This window comes from Pteropus medius, unplaced genomic scaffold, assembly GCF_902729225.1.
Source record: "Pteropus medius unplaced genomic scaffold, Ma_sr-lr_union100, whole genome shotgun sequence".
Lineage (NCBI taxonomy): Eukaryota > Metazoa > Chordata > Mammalia > Chiroptera > Pteropodidae > Pteropus > Pteropus medius.
This window is the reverse complement of record NW_024344378.1, coordinates 52,439,222-52,462,315: the sequence shown is the minus strand read 5'-3', so window position 1 is coordinate 52,462,315 and position 23,094 is coordinate 52,439,222. Positions and strand designations below refer to the sequence as shown.

Below are 23,094 nucleotides of genomic sequence, written 5' to 3'. Positions count from 1 at the left end.
CCAGTTTGAGAGATTCATCTTAGAGAAATACTCGCACATGTGCCCAAAGTGACATGTACAAGAAGTCTCTGCAGCAGTGTTTGTGATCAGGAAAATCTGGAAGCTATGCAAGTGGTCATCAAAAGGAGGATATATAATTAAATTGTAATATATATCCATACCACAGAACACCATAGGCATTTACAAGGATGTGATACATGTATTGACACGAAAAGATCTCATAGACATATTTTAATAACAGCTAAGATCCTGATAATTTACAGATGTCAGGTATATTGTTTTAGAATTTTACAGTGATATCTCATTGAAACCTCACAGTGACCCTAAGAAGTGAGTGCTATTATTAAACCCATCTTACAGAGGAGGAAGCTAAGATACAAAAGTTTGAGTAGTTGTCCAAAGTCACACACAATAACGAAGTTGGGATTTAAAAGTTAGCAGCCTGATTCTAGGGACCACGCTTTTACAAAATATATTCTATGATATATTAATCATGTTAAAAATCAAAACGTCAAGCTATTGGTAAAGGATTATCCAATTTATGTGAAAAATAATAAAACTATGTATTTCCTTATGTACACAAATTTCTGTGTTAATACCCAGGAAATATTTGGATAGGTACAGGGTAAAGTGATAATTCAAGGTGGAAGGCAGAAATGGAGATTTGAAATGAACAAGGCTTTCACTTTGACTGTATTTGATTGTTCTTAGAATGTAATCATAAATTAATGTGTAATTAAAATTTTAACTTATAAAACTGGCCACTGGAACCCCGCATGGGCATAGATGAGCAATCTTTACTGTTAGAAACTAAAATGGCAGTCTCAAAGTTTAAATTTGGGAAAGAGCGAAGACCTTCAAGGACATGTAGGCTAGCAGGAAACTGTCACAGCAACTCTGAGAGATGGACATTTACCCTTTGCATGTATCCTTACAGAGACACAGAGCTCATCACTGCTCAAAGCAGCTTATCTAGATCAGGGAAAGCAAACAATGTGGTGTATGGGGAAAGCACAAGCTTTCGAGGCGCACAAGCTTTCGAGGCACACAGCCTGAGGCTTAACACCTGGACCCAGCTGGTACCAGCCATGAACACTTAGACAAGTTACACACATTCCCTTTCTTGATCTGTGAAATGGGAACAATATGCCTCCCTAACAGAGCACTGGTAAGATTAAATGAGAACATGGATGTAGAGCAATAATCACAGCGCTTAACATAGAGAAGGGACCAGTATCCACACATCCCTTCCATTTCTCTTTCTTAATAGCTGTTAAAAGGCTCTTCCCAACACAAACAGAAATCCTGTTTAGTCTTGATCCTGGTCAGTCTAGTCTTCCAGGCAGCCCTCTTCTCTCAGTGTGTAGGTACTTGCAAATGGGTGATTTTCTACATACTTTACTTATAAGGTCAGATTAAGAGCTGTCCCTAGAGCCCTGGGGACATCAATGAAGAAAAAGCAATACAAATCCAAGAGTCCCTATTTTAGCAAAAGCCCAGTGACACAGTCAAGTAATGCAGTGGAACTTTCTACACCTGCAAAGCTCGGGTAGTTAGTGGACCCCTGAGCTACCACCACTCTGTCTCAGAAACCTTGGGTTCTGTCCTTCTGGGTCACCAAGTTCCACCTTTGTCTTTCTCCCAGTTATTACTGATGCCAACAGCCACATTAACACAGAAATTGCTTTTTTCTACATGTATTATTTAGAAGACAACATCTTTTTCAATGTGAGGTTCACAGTAAGGGAATAAATAACAAAAAGAGTTCCGGGAAACGAGAACTTCCATAGTACTTTACAGTTCCAGAATGTTATGTACACCTTCTCATTTAATGCTCATATGATCTGAGCTGAGCATTATTTACATCTATTTGCCCAACTAGGAAACTAAACTTCAGTGAGACTAAGGAACTTGTCTAAAGTCACATATTTAATAAGTGATAGGGCTGTAGTTGGAACAAGAGACACAGAACTCTACAAGGAAAGTTTCTCTGACCAAAAAGTTGCCTGCTAGGATGTAGCCAACTCTACAAAGTTGTCAGGAGCCTGCCTAGAATGTCCTCGAGAGGAATAATCTGAGAATGAGTTGGGGATGAGACATAGGCTTAGACAGAAGGTTAGTCAACCAGCCCCTAAGTGTTGACAGTAGGGAACACTCAGGTACTCAAGGTGAGAGGAGGGCTAGGGACTAAGGTTAGAGATCCCCATGTGGGTCAGAAGATAAGCCAGAGAGAAGACCTAGATTAACTGGTTTAGACAAATTCTGGTCTCTTCTACCCTGATGTTCCATATCCTATGACCCTAAGCACTTCTAGGGCTGCCTACTCACTCTCCATCACCAGATCTTAGAATGCCTGCAGCCTGGCTCTCCCTTTTGCTCAAGTTTCTAACAGTTTCACCCCCAACCAGCACCTCTAAGAGCGATACCTTGTGAAAATCTATGAGATCTGTGAGCGTCGCGTGGCGATTGGGGTCCACTCCCAGGAAGCTGTAAAAATCCCCAGAGGCATCCACGAGAAAGTGCTTGAACCCTTTCTGCAGGCGATAGGAGAGGGTGTAACCCCAGATTTTCTCACTGACCCGGACCAGAAATGCTCCCTCGGTCATGTTCTCAAGGAGATCTTCTGCATCTTCTCGGCTAATAATTCCTGGTTTAAAAAAGAAAAGAGAAAAAAACAAAACAAAACAAAACAAAAACTCAGCAGGTTCTAGAACTCTTCCCCCATCACGCTCTCCCACTCATCCTGCTCCTTAGCCTCTGTCAGAGGAAGGGAGGAGGCCTCAGGGGTTGTCCAGCATTTACCTCAGACCACTGAGGGGCCATCTTGGCCCAAAGCAACCAACTGTGAGCCTAGGGGCAGTTTCTACTAGGACCTGAGTTTAACATGCTTTTCCTCTAAATTAAGCCACACTAATTCGGATGAATTGAGTAATCAAAGAATTAGTAATGAGCCAGAATTATAGCATCTATCGGTTACAAATAGAAGTCAACAGCTCTGCCCTGTGGAGAGCCTTAAGAGTCCTGCCTTAATAACAAGGCCAGGGTGACTTATGATGCCTGCCTCAGTTATTTCTCTGGTACTCTTAAAAGAGTACCCGAAAACAGTATTTCCTCTTAAAAAGTAAAAAGACTTCCTCCCTCTACCTGTGGACACCAGGCAAACAGTTTCTTAACAGAGGCACATAATTCAGCTTTACTTTAGCTCAAAGAACAAAATTTTCTCGGTCCTACACAATGTGGTTTCACCACAGTATAAAAGCAATGTCTGGCCTCAGAGTGGTTTGTATGTCAGTAGCAATCCCGTGAAAGGCTTTTAGAGCACCTCTCTCATCTGGGTAGTGTACATTTAGTGGATGGGCTCTGGAGGGCGGGGAGGTGGGAAGAGGGGGCAGTCAGAAGACCCAGATGACCTTTTCAGACTCTGCCCTCACCTGGCTATATGATCTTCAGCCAAGCCCTTAATTCTCCATTGTCCTTGACATTTAAGTGATAATCTTAACCCATTTACTTCAAAGGCACATTATGACTTTCAAGTCACATAAAGAATTGAAAATCACTTCATGAAGTGAGAAGAGCTGTGGAAAAGCTGGCTACTGTTATCATCTGTTATTTTGGGGAAGAGGTGAATTGCAACAAATTATCCTTTTACACACCCACTTGTTTACCCTCTGCATACATTCAATGGGATTATTATTGCCAGTGGCATACTAGAGAGTAGAAGGTAGCTGGGCTGCTCATCCCCATGACCTTGAAAGGCACTACATACTTGTGACTTCTCCCCCACTGCATTCCTGATGCCACTTCCAATCTACCTGTAGGCATGCTCCCCTCCCATTTCTCCCCTACTTAATAGGAGGCACAGCAGGATTTTCTTCATGCCCAAAGCAGAGGATAAGGGCAACCACTCTGTCCCCTGGCCCCTTTTGAAAAAAAGCCAGCACAATTGGAAGCTATCTTTTTCCTCTTTGCCCAAGATTTACCAAGGGACAGTCAGGCCAGCCACCCCATCTCAATCAGGATATAATATATAAGTAAAAAACTTACATAGGCAGAGAGAGGGAGGGAAGGAAGTGGGAGCCCTCCCACCAACTGGACACATGAAGAATCACACATGCATCTCAAGCAGCAGGGAGGATGTATCCTGGGGCTGGCCCCTGGAGGGCCTTGGTGGCTTCATCCAAGACAGGCAAAAGAAGATGAAAGGGCACTTTGGAAATGTCAAAAGATTCAGCACTGTCCCTCACTCACCGCTCTGCCCCATCACCAGAGGTCCTGGACCTTAAATGTATGGGAGGTAATTAAGGGGAGACACAGGCAAAGTAGGGGCTGAGAAGAAGACTAAGCAGAAGATATCATCCCCTCATCCCCATCCCAGGCACCTCAAGCTGAAGCCCAGCCTAGACTAGGAGTTGAAGAGAAGTTGAGTGTTACACTGGGTGGGAGACTGAACGGTCATATTAGAATATGATTTTTTTTTTTAATATCTAAAAGTGACCAGTAATTCCAAAATGACAATGCATGTCTCTCTACCACCTAAATCCCTCAAACAGCCTCCCACTGACCTCCAGCAGAGTACGCCTCAGGAACAAAGGACACTGGGCCCCTGACCTGTCCCACTTACCTCTCTAGGCTTATGGCTGGCTCATCTCACACACCCTTACCCTTACTTCCTGCTCTCCACAAGCCTCCCTGTGCAGAAGCCTCAACCTCACTCCCAGCCCCCTTTGTCCAGATGACCCCGAATCTGCACAGAAGGATTCCTCTTTTCTCCCAGGAATCACAGGCTAGTTGTTGCCTACATGCCATCTTTGTACAAGTTAGGAAAAGATGTCCATCTGAGTGGTTGAATTAGAAAAGGGTGCCTCTCTGAGCCAAAACGGCAAAGTTCACATTTCTGCATTTCAAATCCCAACCAGCCCTCTTGGCAAGGTCCCTTTATTGAGTGTACGACCTGCTCGACCGTACCAGAAAATGGTTTCTATCCCAGGAGGCGACAGGGGCATCCCATCCTGGGGCTTTCATAACATCCTGTCTAAACTCTACAGTATATTAGTAAATGGGCTATGGACAGCTCAAGCACGGAGCCTGTAGTAACCGTGGGAACACGCTGCTCAAGCCTCCCTTCAAGACTCTGCTGCAAGGAGCAGCATGGGGAGCTGACAGCCTCCAGCTGCTGCACCTTCAGGATCCATTGCTGAGACATGCTCTACCCAGGCTGCTTCCAGCATAGGGAGTACTAGACTGGGTGCCCCCTGACTCAGAGCACAGGGGTTCTGTGACTGAGCATAGGAGTACTATCGCTGCCATTCCTACCAATGTAGGTTTCCTCTCATGAGCAATCTTTGCTCCGGGGCTTCCCCATGGCCTGACCGGGATTTTCTTTGCATTGTACTCTAGTACCAGACTCTTCCACCAAATCGTCCTCCCTTCCTTCTCTCCCTTCACAGGTGTCAGACCTGCAGCATGTCTGAAGCCTCTCCCACCTTCTCCTGCTCCATCTCCCCTTTCTCCTTCACAGGCATTTCCTCAAATAAATCTCTTGCACTTCTATTTCCTAAAAGACCCAAATGGACACTGAAACCTTATCTTTGTACTCCAAGTTCCTGGGATGTTGGAGGGCTTGTTTGAAGCAGAGATCAAGTTCATGGGCTAAAATTACAGCTCAAGTACTTGATCAGTAGGTGGCCTTGGGCAGGTTATGTAAATCCCTCTGAAACCCATTTTAATGTCCTCATCTATTAAGCGGTACTGATAATGCTACTTACATCATAAGGTTGTTCAAGAATTCATTAAATTAATGCATGAATGTGTTTATCACAGTGCTTAAGAACGTAATGTCTGTCTAATACAATGTAACTCATTTATACTGGATACACTTAGCATACTACACATGTGCTAGTGTGAGGTGCTACCTTGTGCTGGTAGTGGTACTGCAAGGCTTTGCTACCCACACCCCACACATCCAATCCTCTCATTAGAGGCTGCTGAGGGTAACTTCCTCTAAATGAGACTGTCCCTGAGCCCCAGCCTATGCCATTCCTAGGGGACTCTCCAGGTGTCTCCATAGTAAGTATCTGTTTATTCTGCCCTCTCTTTGATACTTGCCTAGAAATCAAAATTGCTATTTGGCCCAAGACCAAAGGTGATGCAGTCTCATAGTTCAGGATGGCAAAGACTATTTCACAGAAAGCTCAACCCCCAAGAGAATCTATTGGTGGCTGGGGCACATGCAGAATACTTGCGAGGAGAAGCTGTATGTTTCTCTGCCTCATTCACTCTATTCTCCCCATCTCTTCCTCTCCCCTTGGATCGCCTGTAAGCCAAGTATTCTGGGAAGAAAACATTAATCATATCCCACCCCATCCCACCTCTGCTCCTTCTAAACATTCTGTGATCTGGCTAAGGAAAGAGGAGAGGGCCTCACCTCGCTGCTCTGGCCGGAGAGAGAGCACACCATCGGGATAATGAAAACTTTCTAACTCAGCTAATGACCAGGGATGGTTGAGGCATGTGGCCTTACCAGAAGATGGTCCAGAGTGGTGGTTCTAGAATGATTACTGGAGAACGCAACTACAAGTTGCTTCAAAGCCAATTCTCACCCCCAGACAAAAGGAAATGTAGTTTTCTCTGTAGTTTTTCTCCTTCCTTTATTTCTTCCTTTTTTCTTTCCTCACTTTAATAAATATTTATTAAGCACGGTTTAGGAACCACACCCCATGCCAGGTACCTGAAAGTCAGCATCGAATGAGAAACAGTTTCTACCTTTCAAAAGCTCTGGCTCTGGACAGAAATAAAGATAGGCATAAATTTTTTTTAAAAGGCTCACTATAACTAACGGTTATAAAGGCCCCATGGGGTATGGCCTCAGCTGCTGTGGTTGCACCTAGGGAAGGTGCTCCATCCAGCTCTGGAGCCCAGGGATGGAAGTGACAGTTAGACTGAGAACAGAAAAGTTAAAACAGAGGGGTAAGGCAAGGAGGGCAGTTTGCAAAAGAAATTAGCACCTGGTTCTTTGCAACTTGGAGGGACGGCTGCAGTAGCAGCTGGGCAGTGGCAAGACGCATAGAGGTGGGAGGGGTCAGGCTCTCCATACCATTAAAAGAATTACAGACTTAATTCTGAGGACAATGAGGAGATAAATAGAGGAATAGGAGAATGTTCAAGGGTGAAAAATGGATTCAAGGGGTGTAAATTGAAGGCATATAAGCCAGGGATTTCAACCCAGTGAGGGGCTTCTTCATCTAAGGATTGTTTCACAGTGGCATTTCTATAATTGTAGCATTGAAATCCAGCTCCGAGGCCACTAGGCTGCCAGAAATGGCTGCCCTTAAGGGGCAGAGAGGCAAAAGGACACAGTGAGGGTCACATGAGAAGCTTCCTGCCAGAACCAGCACTGGGCACCATCTGGGCATTCTGTGGCCCTCATTTCATCAGTCTCCCTAACAACCCTTATAACTGAGGACACTGAGCATCAGCAAGAGAAGTGACTTACCCAAGGTCACAGAGCTATTAAGTGGTGGAGCCAGAATTTGAACTCAGGTCCTCGGACTCCAAGTCCAGTGCTCTTTGCTCTACACCATGTTATCTCATGCAGAGGACAGTAAGTGCTGTGAAAGACACAAGAAGCAGGGAGATTAATAAGGCCTGTAGAAGTCAGGGCAGGTCTCGCAGAGGCAATGAAGGAGGATATGAAGTGGGTCTTGAAGGCTGGGTGACTCTGTGTGAGCAGTGAGGAGTGGTGATGAGGCGCAAGGGGAAAAGAAGGGATAAGATGACTGAAGAGTCACAGTGAAGACTAAGAATGACACATCCATGCGATATTTATATAAATGTAACATAAGAGAAGTTTAATCTAAGTCTCAGGAGGGTAAGAAACATGGAGGATGGAATGAAAGGGCTAACACATGTATAATCTGAACCACAAAGAAGAGAGGAGAATGGAGAAGAGGCAACATTTGAAGAGTGAATGGTGGAGAATTAATCAAAGACACATAACAGTGAAACTGCACAAAGCTCCTCAATGTCTCATTTTGTCAACCAGAGAGAAAAAGTAGATTACCTACAAAGAAGAAACAATTAGACTAATGGTTGACTCCTCAGTTGCAACAATTGAAGCCAGAAGACAATGGGATAATATTCTCAGTGTGCCAAGAGAAAAGTAACTGTGCTTAATGAAATTATCTTTCAAAGAGAAGAGCAAAATAAAGACATCTTCAGAAAAAAAATCTGATTAAGGAAATTCTAAAGGAATATGATACTAGACAGAGACTCCAAGAAGCCAGAAGGAATGATGAACATAGATACTGTAGGTCAACTTTAAAAAAATAGATTAACTTACAAAATAATAATTATAATGGATAATTTGAGGGTTTTAAAACACAGAACCATAACACCGGACAACATCTTATCAGGAGAAAAATGATTGGAATTTAAAAATTTTGTTCATTTAGTAAAAGGGTAGAGCTATATATTAACTTTAGAATATGTTGATATGCATGTTAAATCATCTAAATAAACCACTAAGAGATAGGCATTGAGAGTGGTATAAACTCCAAACAACAGAGGTGGACAAATGCAATGAGAAAAAAATTTTTTTCAATGAAGCGTGAAAGAAACTAATAACTGAAAAACAAATACACTATGGTTCAATTTCTGTTAAATTGAAAAGTCCACAAAGCTAAACACTATAGTGTTTGGAGATTAATATATAAACAATAAATAAAGCAAAGAAACAACTGACAAAATATTCAGGATAGGGATCATATCTGGTAGAAGAAAGAGAGCTGCAATGGTAAAAAGCACACAGGTGCTTCTAAGAATCAGTGATGTTTCTACTTTCCAGCTTTCTTTATGCCCTTCACACATATATGGGCATGCACTATGTATCCTCAATGTTTAATATTTAAAAATATTTTAATATTGTTGCTCTGCGGCTCCCCACGCATCACCGCTATGACCTTCAAAATTGGTCAATGCCCTTTGGGGAATGGGGAGATTATCACCGAGAAATAAATGGTCACTAATGAGGTTTCACTGCCAAAGTGGGCTGTCTTGAGTCTCCAGAGCACGGTTCTAAGCACTGACTCACTCTAAAAGAGTCTGCTTTGATTCATTTGAGGTACACCAAGCATCAGTACTGTTTAAAAACTTTTCATGTAATTGTAATATGTAGCCAGGTTTGAGACTCACTGAGCTAGAGAGTAAGCAGTCTTGCAAGCCAAGATTAGCAAAGAATTAAAAGTGATTTTGATGTTCTAGAAACTCCTTGTATATTCAAAGTAATAGTTATAGGTTTGGACACAAAGTTTTATAGACCTGCTCTAGAGAGATATAGGATAGATCCTATGAGAAGTCTCTGCCAGATAAGAGAGAGTTTTTCCTGGGCTGGGGCTGGGGCTGGGGTAGAGGGGGAGAAGAACTGAAGGGAATGCCCTCACTTACTCTTTGGCACCCCGCAGCCCAGAGAGACTGAGAAGGTAGCTTAAAGTAGAGGAGTCCTGTATGCCAGCTTTTGTGGAAAATTAGCAGGTGCTGTGTGTCTGCATAATGTAGCCCCAGTCAAGGGAAAATGGTGTGTTTGGAGAGAAAACAGTCTGGAGATGGTGGCTGCTGGCCTCCTGGTTCCTGTGAGGCACAGAGGGGATCCAGGACTTCTACTATGTTCTAGTGTGGAATTTGGAACATGAAGGTAGAGCAACCCTCACATATGGCTACTATAAATAAAGACTAGATCAGCCTTCTGGAGAGTGATTGGCATCCCTAGTCAAATTAAGTACTTGTATATCCTCTGGCCTAACAATTCCAACTCTGAGATACATTATAAAGAAATTCTATGCAGGTCTTTAAGAGTCCAGTGCAAGGAACTTATTCAATTCTTAGATTAATTTATGGTGATGATAAATTGGAGGCAATCTGGGTGTCCATGACTCGGGGAGCGGATGGGCAAAGTAGGTGGCCGCACCCTGTGGAGTACTGTGCAGCAATTAGAAAGAATAGACCAAAGGTACACAGAGCTTGGATCTCACAGCAGAGTGCTCAGTGAGGTAAAGTAAAAAAATACGAATGAAGTTTAAAGCACCTCACCTTTCATGCACATGTACATAAGTACAGAATAGCAGGGTTGTATTCTGGGAATCTGTGGTGGCAGCAGTAGCATTTATCAATTTTTCCAAATCCCCAAATGAAAACATGCAAAGCAACTAAAGAGCAAAACCAAAGTCCATGGGCTATGTTTATAACAAAACTAGGTGCCAAGTTATCCCCATGAACCCCAAATACAAATGATGGTAGGAACAAATGACCAACACAAGACCTTCACGATACCAAGTATTTACACAGGAGGAAGAAGAAGAAACAACCAGGTGGCCAGTGGACCTGAGAGTACTGAACAGGAATTCAGTGGAACGCAGGAGGCCAACAGCCGCTGAAAGCAAGAAGCACCTCCCCAGTTTTTGGTGAGTATGAGAAGCCCACAGTGAGACCCTCCTTCTATCTTTGGGAATGGAATCAAAATTGAGAAAGATGGGGGCAAAGAGAAGGAAGAGAAGAAGAGGGTCCAGACCCACATGGGGGTGGGGAGCAGAGCCTGGCCATTCCAGGAAGCAAGCTGCCCAACAGGGGAGGAGGCTCCATGGAGCACAAAACACTTTCCTGGCCCTTGTTTCATTTGAACAGTTCAGGAAAACTAATTTCACATAAAAATTAGCCACAGAAAAGCATCAAGGTCAAATCAGATAAAACACTTTGAAGAGAAAAAAAAGATTATAAAGAGCAGAATAACTTCCCTACGGGAGGTACATATACAATATGTATCTCTTGTAAATAAACACACAAGAACTCTTTCAATAGATACAGATTAAACTTATCAGAAAAGCTGCTTATTGAGGAGGAAAGAGAATGTGGTAGGAGAGTGGAGATAAAGACGACTGAGTAAATAAAGAAATAACGAATAGCCTTGTTTCTTCCAATAAACTATATTGGCAGGGAAGGGAAGAAGTGACCGATGAACTCAACCCTCAGGACTCACAGTTTGTTTTAAGCTAGAGATCTTTAAGGGCATGGTCCAGTTTCTTAAGGGGCCACCAAGAAAAGAGACAAGGTGACCCCAGAACCTAGGCTTGGAAGTGGGCAGCCTCAGCTAACAGCAATTCATGGGAGTTACTAAAACTCAGAAACTCAAGCAGGGGTCAAGGTAGGACCAAGTCAAGTTTGGGAGATGATCAATGTGGGGAAGAGGACTCTCAGGCCCTGGCTGTGCTTAGTATCCGACAATCAAAGGTGGTTCCAGCAGCCGTGGACTGTCAGGAGATGAGCAAAATCACAAGATAAGATCTAGAGGTGAGCTGCTGACCAGGGCCTCCTTTGGCTCCTTCCCAAGGACATGGGTTTCCCTTGCACCCAGACACCATTTGGGGAAGAGCAAAGGCAGGACTTTGAACTTAGAATGATTGAATATTTGCTAGAAAATAATTGAGTTAAATAAGAGAGACTCTTAAACCAGAGAAGACAGGATTATCTTTCACTGGAAATTTTAAGGCTTTTTTTTTTTTTTTAAGCATTAACAGGAAATACAGGTCCAGAGTTAGATGAAATCACTTATAAAAACAAGTAAATAAGTTTCATCTTTTGCACATCCTTCTAGCAACAATTTAAAAGTTTAAAGGAGATATAGGTACACGTCTAGACAAACCAGGGTTTCTCAACCTGGGCATTATTGACATTTTGAGCTAGCTAAGTGTTTGTCACGAGCCTATCCTGTGCATTGTAGTATGTTTAGCAGCATCCTTGACCTCTACCCACAAGATGCCAATAACACCTCACAGCTGTCACAACCTAAACTGTCTTCAGACATTGTGAACTGTCCCTTGGGGCACAATAACACACAATAACAACCCCCTTGAGAACCACTGACATGGAGATAGACCTAAAAGATCTCTGACAAATGAAAACTAAAGTTGTAGAAAAATAGTGCAAGAAAGATGGATTCCACATTAGTTTATATAAAAATTATCATAATTTTGTAAATATAAGATATATGAGTGCAAGGATTTGGATTCCTACTATGGAACTTACTAGGCCCTCATTATTGTTGAATAAATCATTAATTAATTAAAATTATAATCCCATATCTAGCATTTATGAAATACTGACACTATGCCATCCGCTGTGCTAAGTGCTTCATATACACTAGTTCAATCTTCATAATAATCCTTTGATCTAGGCACTTTTATTCACCCAATTTTACAAAATGGAAAATTAGGCTGAAAGAGATTGAGCTATTTCCCCAAGGTTTCACACTAGTAAGTGGCAGAGCCAGAAGAGAAGCAATACCCAGAAGGTCTGGTTTTGTCAGGTGCTGCACTCAAGGTGGCTTGAGAGTGGGGATAATCACAAAACTCCATAAACAAATTGTGCCCAGTCTCCAGAACAGAGGCCTTTCTAGTTTGGATAGGAAGAGGCTGCAAGATTCAGTATAGTATCCTGTAGAAAGCAACACTAAACCAGACAAATCTGAGTTTCCAATCAGGTCTCTGCCAATTATGGCCTGATTTGAGCAAATAAATGTCTCTTTAATGGTATGTGAACAAAAAGGGAGCTACAAAGCAGGCCTGACAAGCTCAGTGACCAGAAGTAATCACACAGGATCATTAAAATCTTACCTGGGAAGGTCATGGCGGATAATCACATCCCAGGCCTACAGCTTCTTTAGTGAAAAGTTAATCTTTATCCTAGTCGAGCCCTGTCCACTGTTCTTGTGCATCTAGGATAAGATGCCGCGTCCTCTTTCTACCCCACTGCGTGACAAGGTCCGGAGATGGGGACAGAGGCTTCAAGGAATGCATCGTCAAGAATGAGGACGTGGCATGTGTTTAGGGATAATTGGTTTCTTAGAAACGATCCTATTAACAGGGGGAATCTGGGTAGCACAAATTCTAGTAAGTGTAAACACTGTACAAACGGATTTCCTCAAAATTGGCTCTGAGGAAAACATAGTAAATTCCCCGCGTATGGAATCAGCTCTAGTCACCCTGACGTGTCCAGAATGCGTAAACCCTTTATTTGAATAATTATTAAGAGAAATTCGTTTTGACGTGCCTCTTAAAGATGTTATGAATAAATTATAACAAGCTGAATTACTAGAACCAGTTTATACTCCTTTTCCCACGCAGTTAGTAGAAAAATTAGTAAAGGATAAGAAATTTACTCATAAGCCTGTGCCTACTATGGAAGGGCCTCCTTTTGGGGCCTAGTGGATAAATGGAAAACTCTGGTATCCACCTAGGGGGGCTAATAGTATGAAAAGATTACCTGATCTTCCTTTGCCTTATACAGGAGCTTATAATAAAGATAGCATACATATAGTGAATAAAGATGGAATTCATGTGCCTTATAGTAGTTTAAGTTTCATAGAAAGGCCGGCTAGGTCAGGACCTCCTTGGTGCTTAAAAAACAAAGGAACAGAAACTTAGCTTATGAAAGCAGCATTGTAAAACTGATTTTTATAAATATTTTCCTCATTACTGCACCAAGGAAACTTTTGAACAGCTATGAGAAAGGTTCAGCTTGAACTTTAGATATAGCATGAATCAAATAGCATTTAAAAGATTTCTTCAGGCAGAAAGAAGAACAATGTCTGCCCACAAGCCAATGCTTGCTGTTATGAATACATCTATCTATCACCTTTACTTAAATCAAATTGTATCTTACGTAATAGATATAAGAATTAAAAGTTTAGATTGTTCCATCAGGTAGTTCTGTTCCAATGATTGAGAGAAAAATGTACTAGTTAATCATGAATATTAATAATAATATACTCTATAAGATTTTCTGCTTCACCTAACCACAGAAATTTAACTCCCTGCTACCTTAACTACAAAGTATAATCAAATGCCAAAATAAAAAGTATAAAAATTGTACTCAAATCACAATAAAACGGAACAGTGTCACACCGCCTCTGAGTTGTGTAGTCGACTGTCTCCCGCGCCGACGCCTTGCCCACCTTCGGGGCCCCCTGGATCCTGTCATGGCTGGACCGCGGCAATAAGATATCTTTAAAATGCCACAGTAATATTCTTTTCCAGACCCCTTAGAAACATATCCCCGGCAACAAAGCACAATGAGAGGGAAACCACATTGTTATCTTGTTGCTCACACATCATCTCTTTGTTGTAATTGTTTGATGTTAAATTAACTATCTTGTACCCACCAATGGAAAAGAAGTATGTCTCTGTCCATTTTGTTTTTTATACAACCTCCAGATTTTCCCATTTTGCTTTCTCCCCACTCCTAAACCTACCAGCAACAGGTTTCATGTTTCCTTACATTTTCTCCTTTGATTCTAAATGTACAAAAAGAATTGTAACATTGCTATTCCCTGCAGCACTCTCTCAATCCTTTGAGATTTTGTTTCTAGGCAGGTCCTCAGTCTTTGGCTCAAATAAACTTTCTAAACCTTTCTTTAGGTTTGGACTTCTTTCCTCGACAGATAAGATGGATTCACGTTAGTACTGCCCGAAGTTATTGGCCATATCAAGTGAAACAATGCCAGGAAAACATTGGCAACTTCGATCATGGTGGCTGCTACTGCCAGGCTAGGCACAAACTCAGCCCAGCCTTGGCCTAAGCCACACAAGTTGAGGGTCAGTGGCAGAAGCACAAAAGCTGAAATCTAGAAACTGAGGCAGAAGGCCACCATAAAGGTCGGGGCCCTTGATAAGGACTAAATGTGGGTGGAGAAGGAGGCTTTACACCTGAGCCACCCCACAAGTGCCCAGGGCTCATCCGGTCACTGGGCGTCAGAGACAATCTAATTAACTGCAGCGCCCCCTGTTGGGCGTCTGCAGAAAAAGACAAAGCCAAAGTCGGGGACAGAGGCCCTTCAGGGCAGCAGCCCTATTTCCCCTGGTTGTACCTGGTAATGGTGAGAAGGCACGGAACACAAAAGGGAAGATATATTCTAGCATAGCAAAGAAGTCCAGGTTGCTTTCACTCTCCCGATATCGCACATTAATGTCACGAACAGGCTGTTTGCAGACAGCAGCCCCCGATTCCTCTCCATTACTGCGCATGAGCACAAATCCACAAAGTGTTGTTCTTCCCTACACCTTGCCTATTCATCCCCCGGCATTCCACGCAGATGCTCTCAACCACCGCCAACAACTTCACATTTGCTATCAAAATATTTATTCCATTGGCGCTAATCGGCGGCAGCCTCAGGAAAAGAAAGGTACTTTAAGCATACTTTCAAAAGATGCTCTGTGATAGAGCCATAAATCCACGTGTTAGCAAATCCTGAAGCAAACCCGGGATTCAGTTTCCAGCCCTTCTTCTCCTCCATATCTGTCCCTGAAATCATTAACTCGGAATTGGACCTGAGTAACCAAGTGAGCTCCTTTTATTTCTCTGTTAGGGCTTCTCCCTGAAAGAAGGTCAGACGCGACCTTTTACTTTTTATGGATCTCAATTTATCTGATGTGCATATTTCTTAAAGCTGTCACTGCAGCTACGCCTCACCAGCTGACAACTCCTCCATTACCGCTTAGCTATTTCTCATTCATTTTCGTGAATTTCCTTCCTTATTGCCATGCATTCCAGACGATATCATTAAAGAGGCTGGAATTATTAAGCTCTTCATTCTCAAGAGTTTCTCAAAGCATCCTAAAGCCACAGAGATTGTGATGAATGAATTCAACTGCCTTCATTTTTTATAACTCCAATTGAAACTTAACCACGGCTAACTGCTGAGACAAGGGTTTCACTGGACAAGCTTCTTCGTTCCATATATATTTATGCACAAGAAGCAATATCCCATGCCCACGACTGTCTGCTTCAAGCTGACATGCCAAGTTCAAATCTAATGCCACAATTCATGACAGAGAGTTGCAACTACCCAGCAAAATGACTTTTGAAACTGGTTACGCAGGACCCTGTGTAGCACTAACCTCAACTGGAAGTATAAATCTATTATTTGATTTATGCCAGTCTTGCTGATTGTGCTGAGAGTTTCACTAGGAGAATTGACAGGTTATCTTCTTCTCTGTGATAAACATCAATTGATCTTGCCCATTCAAGACCATTTGCCCTCCCGGCAAGGAAATAGTGACCTTCTTTGGGGGAGCCACACCCTCTCACTCAGTTTATGCAGTTGCAATAGGATGAACTCTACCCCACTCCAAGGATGGTCATGTCACTTAAGCCAGAGAGCTCATCCCTCTGACTGTAATGATTGGTTCAGGAGTGGGCATGTAACCAAACCAGACCCAACAAGGCAGACTATTGGGACTAATCCTGGAACTATTATGAGAAAAGTATGCCCTCTCTTCTGCTGGGTTTGAACTAGGAGAATGCAGGCATGCAGCCACAGCCAATGTGTTGCTTGAGAATAAAAACAACATGGGGAACAACAGAGCTGAGAGATGGAGAGAGACCAGGTCCTTTGCCTAGATTAAGCAAAGCCTGAAGCTTGTCCTACCTTTGCGTTTTTCAGTCATATGAGCCAGTAAATTATCTTTTTTACTATATTGGTTTGATTTTTCTGTTACTTGCAAGTGAATGTAAGTTCCATGGGGGCAGGGAAGTTGTCAGTTTTCCTCACCACCACATGTCCTGTACTTAGCACAGTGCCCAGCACACAACATGAGCTTAATATTAATAGTCAACAAATTAATTATTCAAATGTCTTACATAGGGAGCCTGCCTCCTAGTGCTCCTACCCAGGTACCTCAACAATCTCAAACATTGACAATTTCCTGTCTTACTTCATTCATTTCATGAGGACTTTGCAGACTATATGGAGACTTGGATGGCATCCTTCAGCATTTCTATGGGAGGATAATGCCAGCTTCAGGAGGAGCAGACACTTGCACTGACTAGGAATAAGGCATGACAGCTGAAACAGCTGGTCCCACAATCTAGAGATGGCCGGATGTCTCCTAAAGGAACCACCATCTCTTCATCCTCAAGGAGACATCTTGGACTAGAAAGAAATTGACTCTCCTGAGCACTGTGTACCCCAGGGTCGTTACTTAACCTTAGGGGCCTCCAGTTCTTCACCTATGAGATGGCAACAAGGCTGCATTGCATCGTGAATAAGAACATGGACTCTGGAGCCAAACCACCAGGGTTTGAATCCCACCATCCCTGCTTACTAACAGGGAACCACAGGCAAGTGGCCTCACTTCTCTGTGCCTCAGCTCCGTCATCTCTGAAATGGGGCTAATGCTAGTAGCAATCTCACAGTGATATTATAAGGATTAAATAAGTTAACGTAAGCGAAGTGCTTAGAAGAGTGCCCATACACTATAAGCACTGTGTAACTAATTACTAGTATCATTACATCTTCCACAGAGTAGTGTGAGGAGTAAATAAAATACTGCATGTTTAATGTTTACTTGACATATAGCCAGCACAAAGTCATGTTCAATAAGTGATCACTTAAAACATAAAAGCCAGTGTGACCCTACAGGTGAAACCAACCAACCACAGCCCATTGTTACCAAGCAGTGTACACCTGAGAAGGGGAACAAGGTTAGACGATCCCTGCCCAGAGATGCCACCAATCCAAGCAGTGCCTCTGTGCACCTCCAGATGGACATAGCCCAAGACAGGGTACAGGGTTTCAAAGCAGAGCAGGGACCTGGATTTCAGCCTCTCATCCCCTCAGTCAACATGCTCTCATGCACGACAAAGTCTGCACATCTGTATGGCAGTGCTGCCCCTGACCACCTCCTACAAGTATAGGGAAGCCCCAGATACTCAGGTGCCCTCTTGAAGAAAAGCAGGGCCAGAGGGAATAAAATCCCAAAGACCTGGTCTTCCCCAAAGGAACTAAGTTAACTAAAAAGACTAAATCATTGAATAGGGTAAAGTTAAAATGGACACAAGTTCATTTTTTCCCCAATTACCTGAAGGGGAAATAGGGTTGGTAATACCTTCATGAGATTGGAGAAATTGCAGAAAAACTGTAGGAACTGCATTTTCTTTATGCTTGAAACATGGCTGCACAAATGTCAGTAGTGTGGGAGGCAGACAGTGTACTTGTGAAGATTAAAGGAGAAAACATACATCAATTGCATATGCAAGCCACATGAATCTCCTGCAGGAAGCATCTCTGGGCGAGAGACTCTCTCCTGCCTTGTGCACCCCTGAGGGCAGGCGAGAGGGAGTGTGACTCATAAGGCCCAAAAGCATAATTATTTTAAATGAAACCTGTAAGCAAGTGACTCTGGCATGTGAATCTATGAAGAACTTACTAAACAGAAGGTAATTTGAGTCTGATAAACTTTTAATAATTAAGTATAAATATTTCATGAGCCTTCACTTTCAGAAAGGCTTCTCAAATACTATAGTAACTGGACTTTATTCTCTAACAAATGTCAAAGCCACTATATTTGTTTCCCAGATGAGCAGAGAAAGAATGTCTCATATTGGAAAGCTGAGGTGAAAAAAATCATATAATCTGATCTAATCCCATCAGACTGAACCACCCAAGCTTTCACATTTCTGACTGAGGGGCTATCTGGCCTAGTTTACACACCCCAGAAGTGGGTGCTTACAACTCCTAGAGGGAGATTATTCCAACTCAAGAAAACTGCTGAAAAGTCAAACGAACCAAAGTCAGCACCTCGTGATTTTCACCAAGTGCTCTGTGTCCTCACCTTAAGGTCCCTTAAGGTGTTGGGGGACATTAGTGGTTTGAAGACAGTGGATGTGCCCTCCACCCCAAACCTTCCTTTTCAACCCCATGCCTGTTCTCATGTTTTTCTAGTGAAGCCAATGGCTCTAGACAAGCTGGGTCCCTGGGTGCCACGACTGAGATGAGCTTGAAGAGTTGTAGGAAACTACAACTCCAAGGCCTAGAGCAAAGAAAATCCAAAGGTAGCTTTCTGGAGTTGAAGAAGGGTCCAACTTATGGTGGGAACTTCCCGGAGTCAGGGAGGTAGGAGGAGTCTTTAGTAATCACCAGAAAAATGATGAAACTATCAGAAGATGATTGAATCGATTACATCATCAAAAAATCACAGTTTTGTTTGTTGTTACCCTGTGCTTTTTAACATCCAGTTAGAAGTTTAAAAAAAAAAAATCAGTTCTACCAAATCCAGGTCATCTATATCCCCCAATTCCTGTCCCTTCCCACACACTTTAGTTACCTGCATCTGTGGGTAAGAAATCAAGGAGATCTCACCAGAACATCCTAAGTAAAAATGCTAGGTAGACAGGAGATGGAGGGACTGAAATCAAGAACACAAAACTACGGACATCTGAAAAGAGTTAAAATCTTGCAAACACCATTTCCATCAATGCTTTCTTCAAGCAAAAATAATTTTGCTCTTTTTTGTAATCCTTTTTTGAGACATTATAGCCAATGCACAATTTTTTTTTTTAAAAAAGGGAAAGATTCCTTTATTTCTTAGTTGGAACAGCGTAAGCAAGAACTTAAGAGGAAAGTAGGTCAACTGGCCTACTTTTTTCTTCTCTAGAAATTTTTGCATTTGGGATCAGAGCTAGTGGAAAATTTCCATTCCAAATTCTGTTCAGGAGAGGAAAATTAGCAATCTGACTTGACATAATGGATCGTGACATGTCTCTCACCCTTCCAAATGACCTGCGTGTTACCCCACTGCATTTAAGAAACATTTCAAGATGGGCATTATATTCATAATGAAAGAAAATTCAGACTTGTACTTTTTTTGAAAGCCTAAATAAATATCATCCTCTTTTTGTGTAGAATCATTTGCTGTTGACTTTTCTTTACCTCTAAGTGACAGCAGTGTATGAGCCATGATTTACATGCTTCTAATTCTGATATGTACCTCCAATGGCTACCATCTTTATTCCATATAATAAATGGGAACATTTATTGCATGCCAAGCATGCTATAAACAATTTATAACTATTACTACTTTTAATCCTCATAATGCCACTACAAAGTTGGTATTATTACTTCTCCACCTCTGGCTTTTTCAGCTATTCCTTTCTTAAGATTTAGTGGCTGGATCAACACTGCCAGGTCCCCCATTCAGGCTGCCACCACTTAACAGATTCCAAAGCTGCACCATAGTTTCCTATCCTTCCACCAATCTTGGAAGCCAAGAATCAGGATCTGAGCTGACTCACTCTCTTCAACTTGCACCCGACACTACAGTTCCTGAGAGTAATCCTGAAGACCAACAAGGGCATTCCCACGTTTTTCCTCAAGCTGAGCCAGGAGCCCAGTGGCAACTTTGCTCTGCAAGGTCATTAAATGAGGAGAGGTGAGATTTAAAATGAAGAACTTAGGCTGTACATAAAAGAAGTTTAAATGTGTATGCAGTAAAGGACTGTGAATCCAGAGGAGATACTTTTTTGACCCAATTTCCCTCCCTAGATAGCAGCGCATTCAAGAAACCACCAGAATGGAATAGGGAAAACTAAAGCCAGAAGCCCTGTGTCTTGTCCCAGCTTCCGTCCTTACTGCATGGGGTTGGTTTTTCAAGGTCTCTGAACCTCAGTATGGTTATCTGTAAAGGGCCAATCGTGATCAGCTCCAGGAGCAGTTAAGAGTGCCTGTGAGATGGTGCACATCAAACTGCTCTACATCTACACAGCCGGGAAAACACACAAGACTGCATGGCAGCATCACTTGGAAGGATTGCCAATGGTCAACACTGATCAGCCAATCCAACCCTTTCCTGTTCTGTGCAGCTCAAAGAAGAGGTGACCTCCCGGTGCATGTGGTTAGAGGGGCTGAGCCTAGACTCCATGCCCACTTTACTTCCCATTTCTGTGGGAGCTATCCCCCTGCAAACAACCTGGTATGTCTTTCTCTCACTTGCAGGACTTCTAGATGGGCCATCCAGAGTGAGTCACCACTGACCCTCCGCTCTTGGACCAAAAACACCATTGACAATAGAGAAACAAGAAAGGGGATGAAACCCAACAATTGTCAGGAGAAAAACACCCTCAATCCTCAGCCCACAGACTCCCACACCTCAGCCAATCTTTCTACTGCTCCTGGCCACCTGAGAAAACTTGGAGGCTTGGCAGAGGCAGTGCTAGTGGTCCTGAAACAATGACAACAGAACAGCTCTAGGAATCATACTGCATCAGAGACATCAGTAGCAGAAAGCTTCAAGGTCCCCTGCTCCCCCATTTGAGGAGTCCACTACTAACCAGACTGTGAAATGGTAAGCTGCAACTTTCAATAAGCTCTTTCTTCTATTGAAATGAAATGTGTCTCTTCAGACTCCCAGTCCTGAACCCCAGTTCTGCCCTCTTTAGCAATCTCCCTTTCTCAAGACAGGACTCCAGAGATTGAGTGGCTCTGCTTCCCCTTCCATCCCATTGTACATCTCTTTTCCAAGACAAATGTTCCCCAAGCAATCACTAAAAATGACAGTTCTGACTTCTACTCCTTCCCTTCCTTAAAACATATTTGGATGCACTGTGGTCAAAAGAAAGGTAGACAGGGAGTGTGAAAATGTGGGCCTAACCTAGAACCTCTCAGCTCTGTGACCTTCAACATTCCTCTCATCTAAAAATGCTCTAAAGTTGCAATGCGAGAAGGTAGGAAGCAGTGCCCATGCCACATGGGAGCTCTCACTTTACACCAAAACTCAACCCCAATTGCTGGGCTAACTGTTGACTGCGTGGCCAATGTGGATGAGGAGTTCCACTTCCCCAGTGAAGATTCCATATTGTGCTCATCAAAAAAAACAAAAAGAATGACAGGAGTGACATCGGAAACATAGCAGAGTGAGAGACGTCCCTAGATCTCTCCCCTTGAAACAACAACAAGCTTAACATCTAAAATTCAACAAAAAACACTCAGACTGCACACCAGCACATCAGCGTGGGATCTGCACATAAGAGCTACCACAGGTCAGAGCCCCGGGTGTCAGGCAGTGGACTGAAAGAAACAAAAAAGCTGCTTCTTGCAGCCAGAGCTCCCTGTAGGAGGAGGGAGGAGGGGAGAAGGTGTGGCGAGTTCCCTGAACAGGCCTGCCTGGGAGAGCTGTGAGCTCCACGTGGCAGGCGGTTGTGCTAAGGCATCAGTGAAGAAAGCAGAGAAGCGAGTACGGCAGAGAAACAACAGTTGATTATTACCAGCCAGGGCTGCGAAACGTGAGTCTGAGCTACAGCTCCCAGAGGGCCCCTCCACCCATACCCTCATAGACCAAACAAAAAAGAAACACAGGGGAATCTGAGGAGACACTACGAAACTGTCGCTAACATGACAGGGACTGAGACTGAGGGTAGCGAGCATGATTAAACATCTATAAGGGAAAAAAAAGGCATTATTAAGGCTTTATATAAAGCAGGGCTCCAAGAGGCTTAGATGCCACCTACTGGACACCAAAAGAAAAATGCCTTCTGTGCAACACGCTAGAGCATCTTTACATAATAAACTTTCCTGGAAAAAAAATGCAGAATACACTTCCATTAATGCCCAGGTGAAGAAATAATCCATTAAACACCATGAACAAACAAGGTGACAAGGCAGCTCAGAAGGAAAGAGAATAATCTCCAGAAAGTAAGCTTAAAGACATAGAAATATGAGACTCAAATGACAGAGAATTTGGGATGGTACTTCTAAAAAAACTCAATGAGATCCAAAACGATTAATATCAGCAATTTCAGGAATTGAAAAAAACAACTAGGTCAGCAGAATGAGTTCTTTAGCAAGGAGATTGAAACCCTCAAAAATAATAGAATAGAACTCCTGGAGATTAAGAACACACTGCAAGAGTTGAAAAATGAAATAGAGTTAACCAAGTGGAGGAAAGGATCAGTGATATCAAAGACAGAAATCTAAAAAGAAACCAGAAAGAAGAAGAGAGAAACTGAAGAATGAAAAATGATAAAAGAGAAATACAAGAACTAGTTGATACCATCAGGAGAGGAAACATAAGAATAATGGGCATTCTCAAAGAGGAGGAAAAGGAGAAGGGACTAGAAAGCATTTTCAGACATATAGTTGACAAGAATTTCCCAAATCTAAGGAATGAGCTGGAGCTTGGAATTCAAGAAGTCAACAGAACACCTAATTATCTCGACCTAAAAAGGCCTTCTTCAAGACACACTGTATTGAAATTATCAAAAATAAACAACAAAGAC

The 23,094-nt window shown here is 42.7% G+C and overlaps 1 protein-coding gene across 4 annotated transcripts in view; it reads right to left on the bottom strand.

The window, feature by feature from the left end:
* Window positions 1-23,094, bottom strand: part of SH2D4B (SH2 domain containing 4B) — a 125,131-nt gene that overhangs the window by 30,690 nt on the left and 71,347 nt on the right. For all 4 annotated transcript variants that reach the window (XM_039872253.1, XM_039872254.1, XM_039872255.1 and 1 more), the window contains exon 7: window positions 2,427-2,647. In XM_039872253.1, the coding sequence (XP_039728187.1) occupies window positions 2,427-2,647 (221 nt within the window). The remainder of the gene's footprint in view (window positions 1-2,426; window positions 2,648-23,094) is intronic.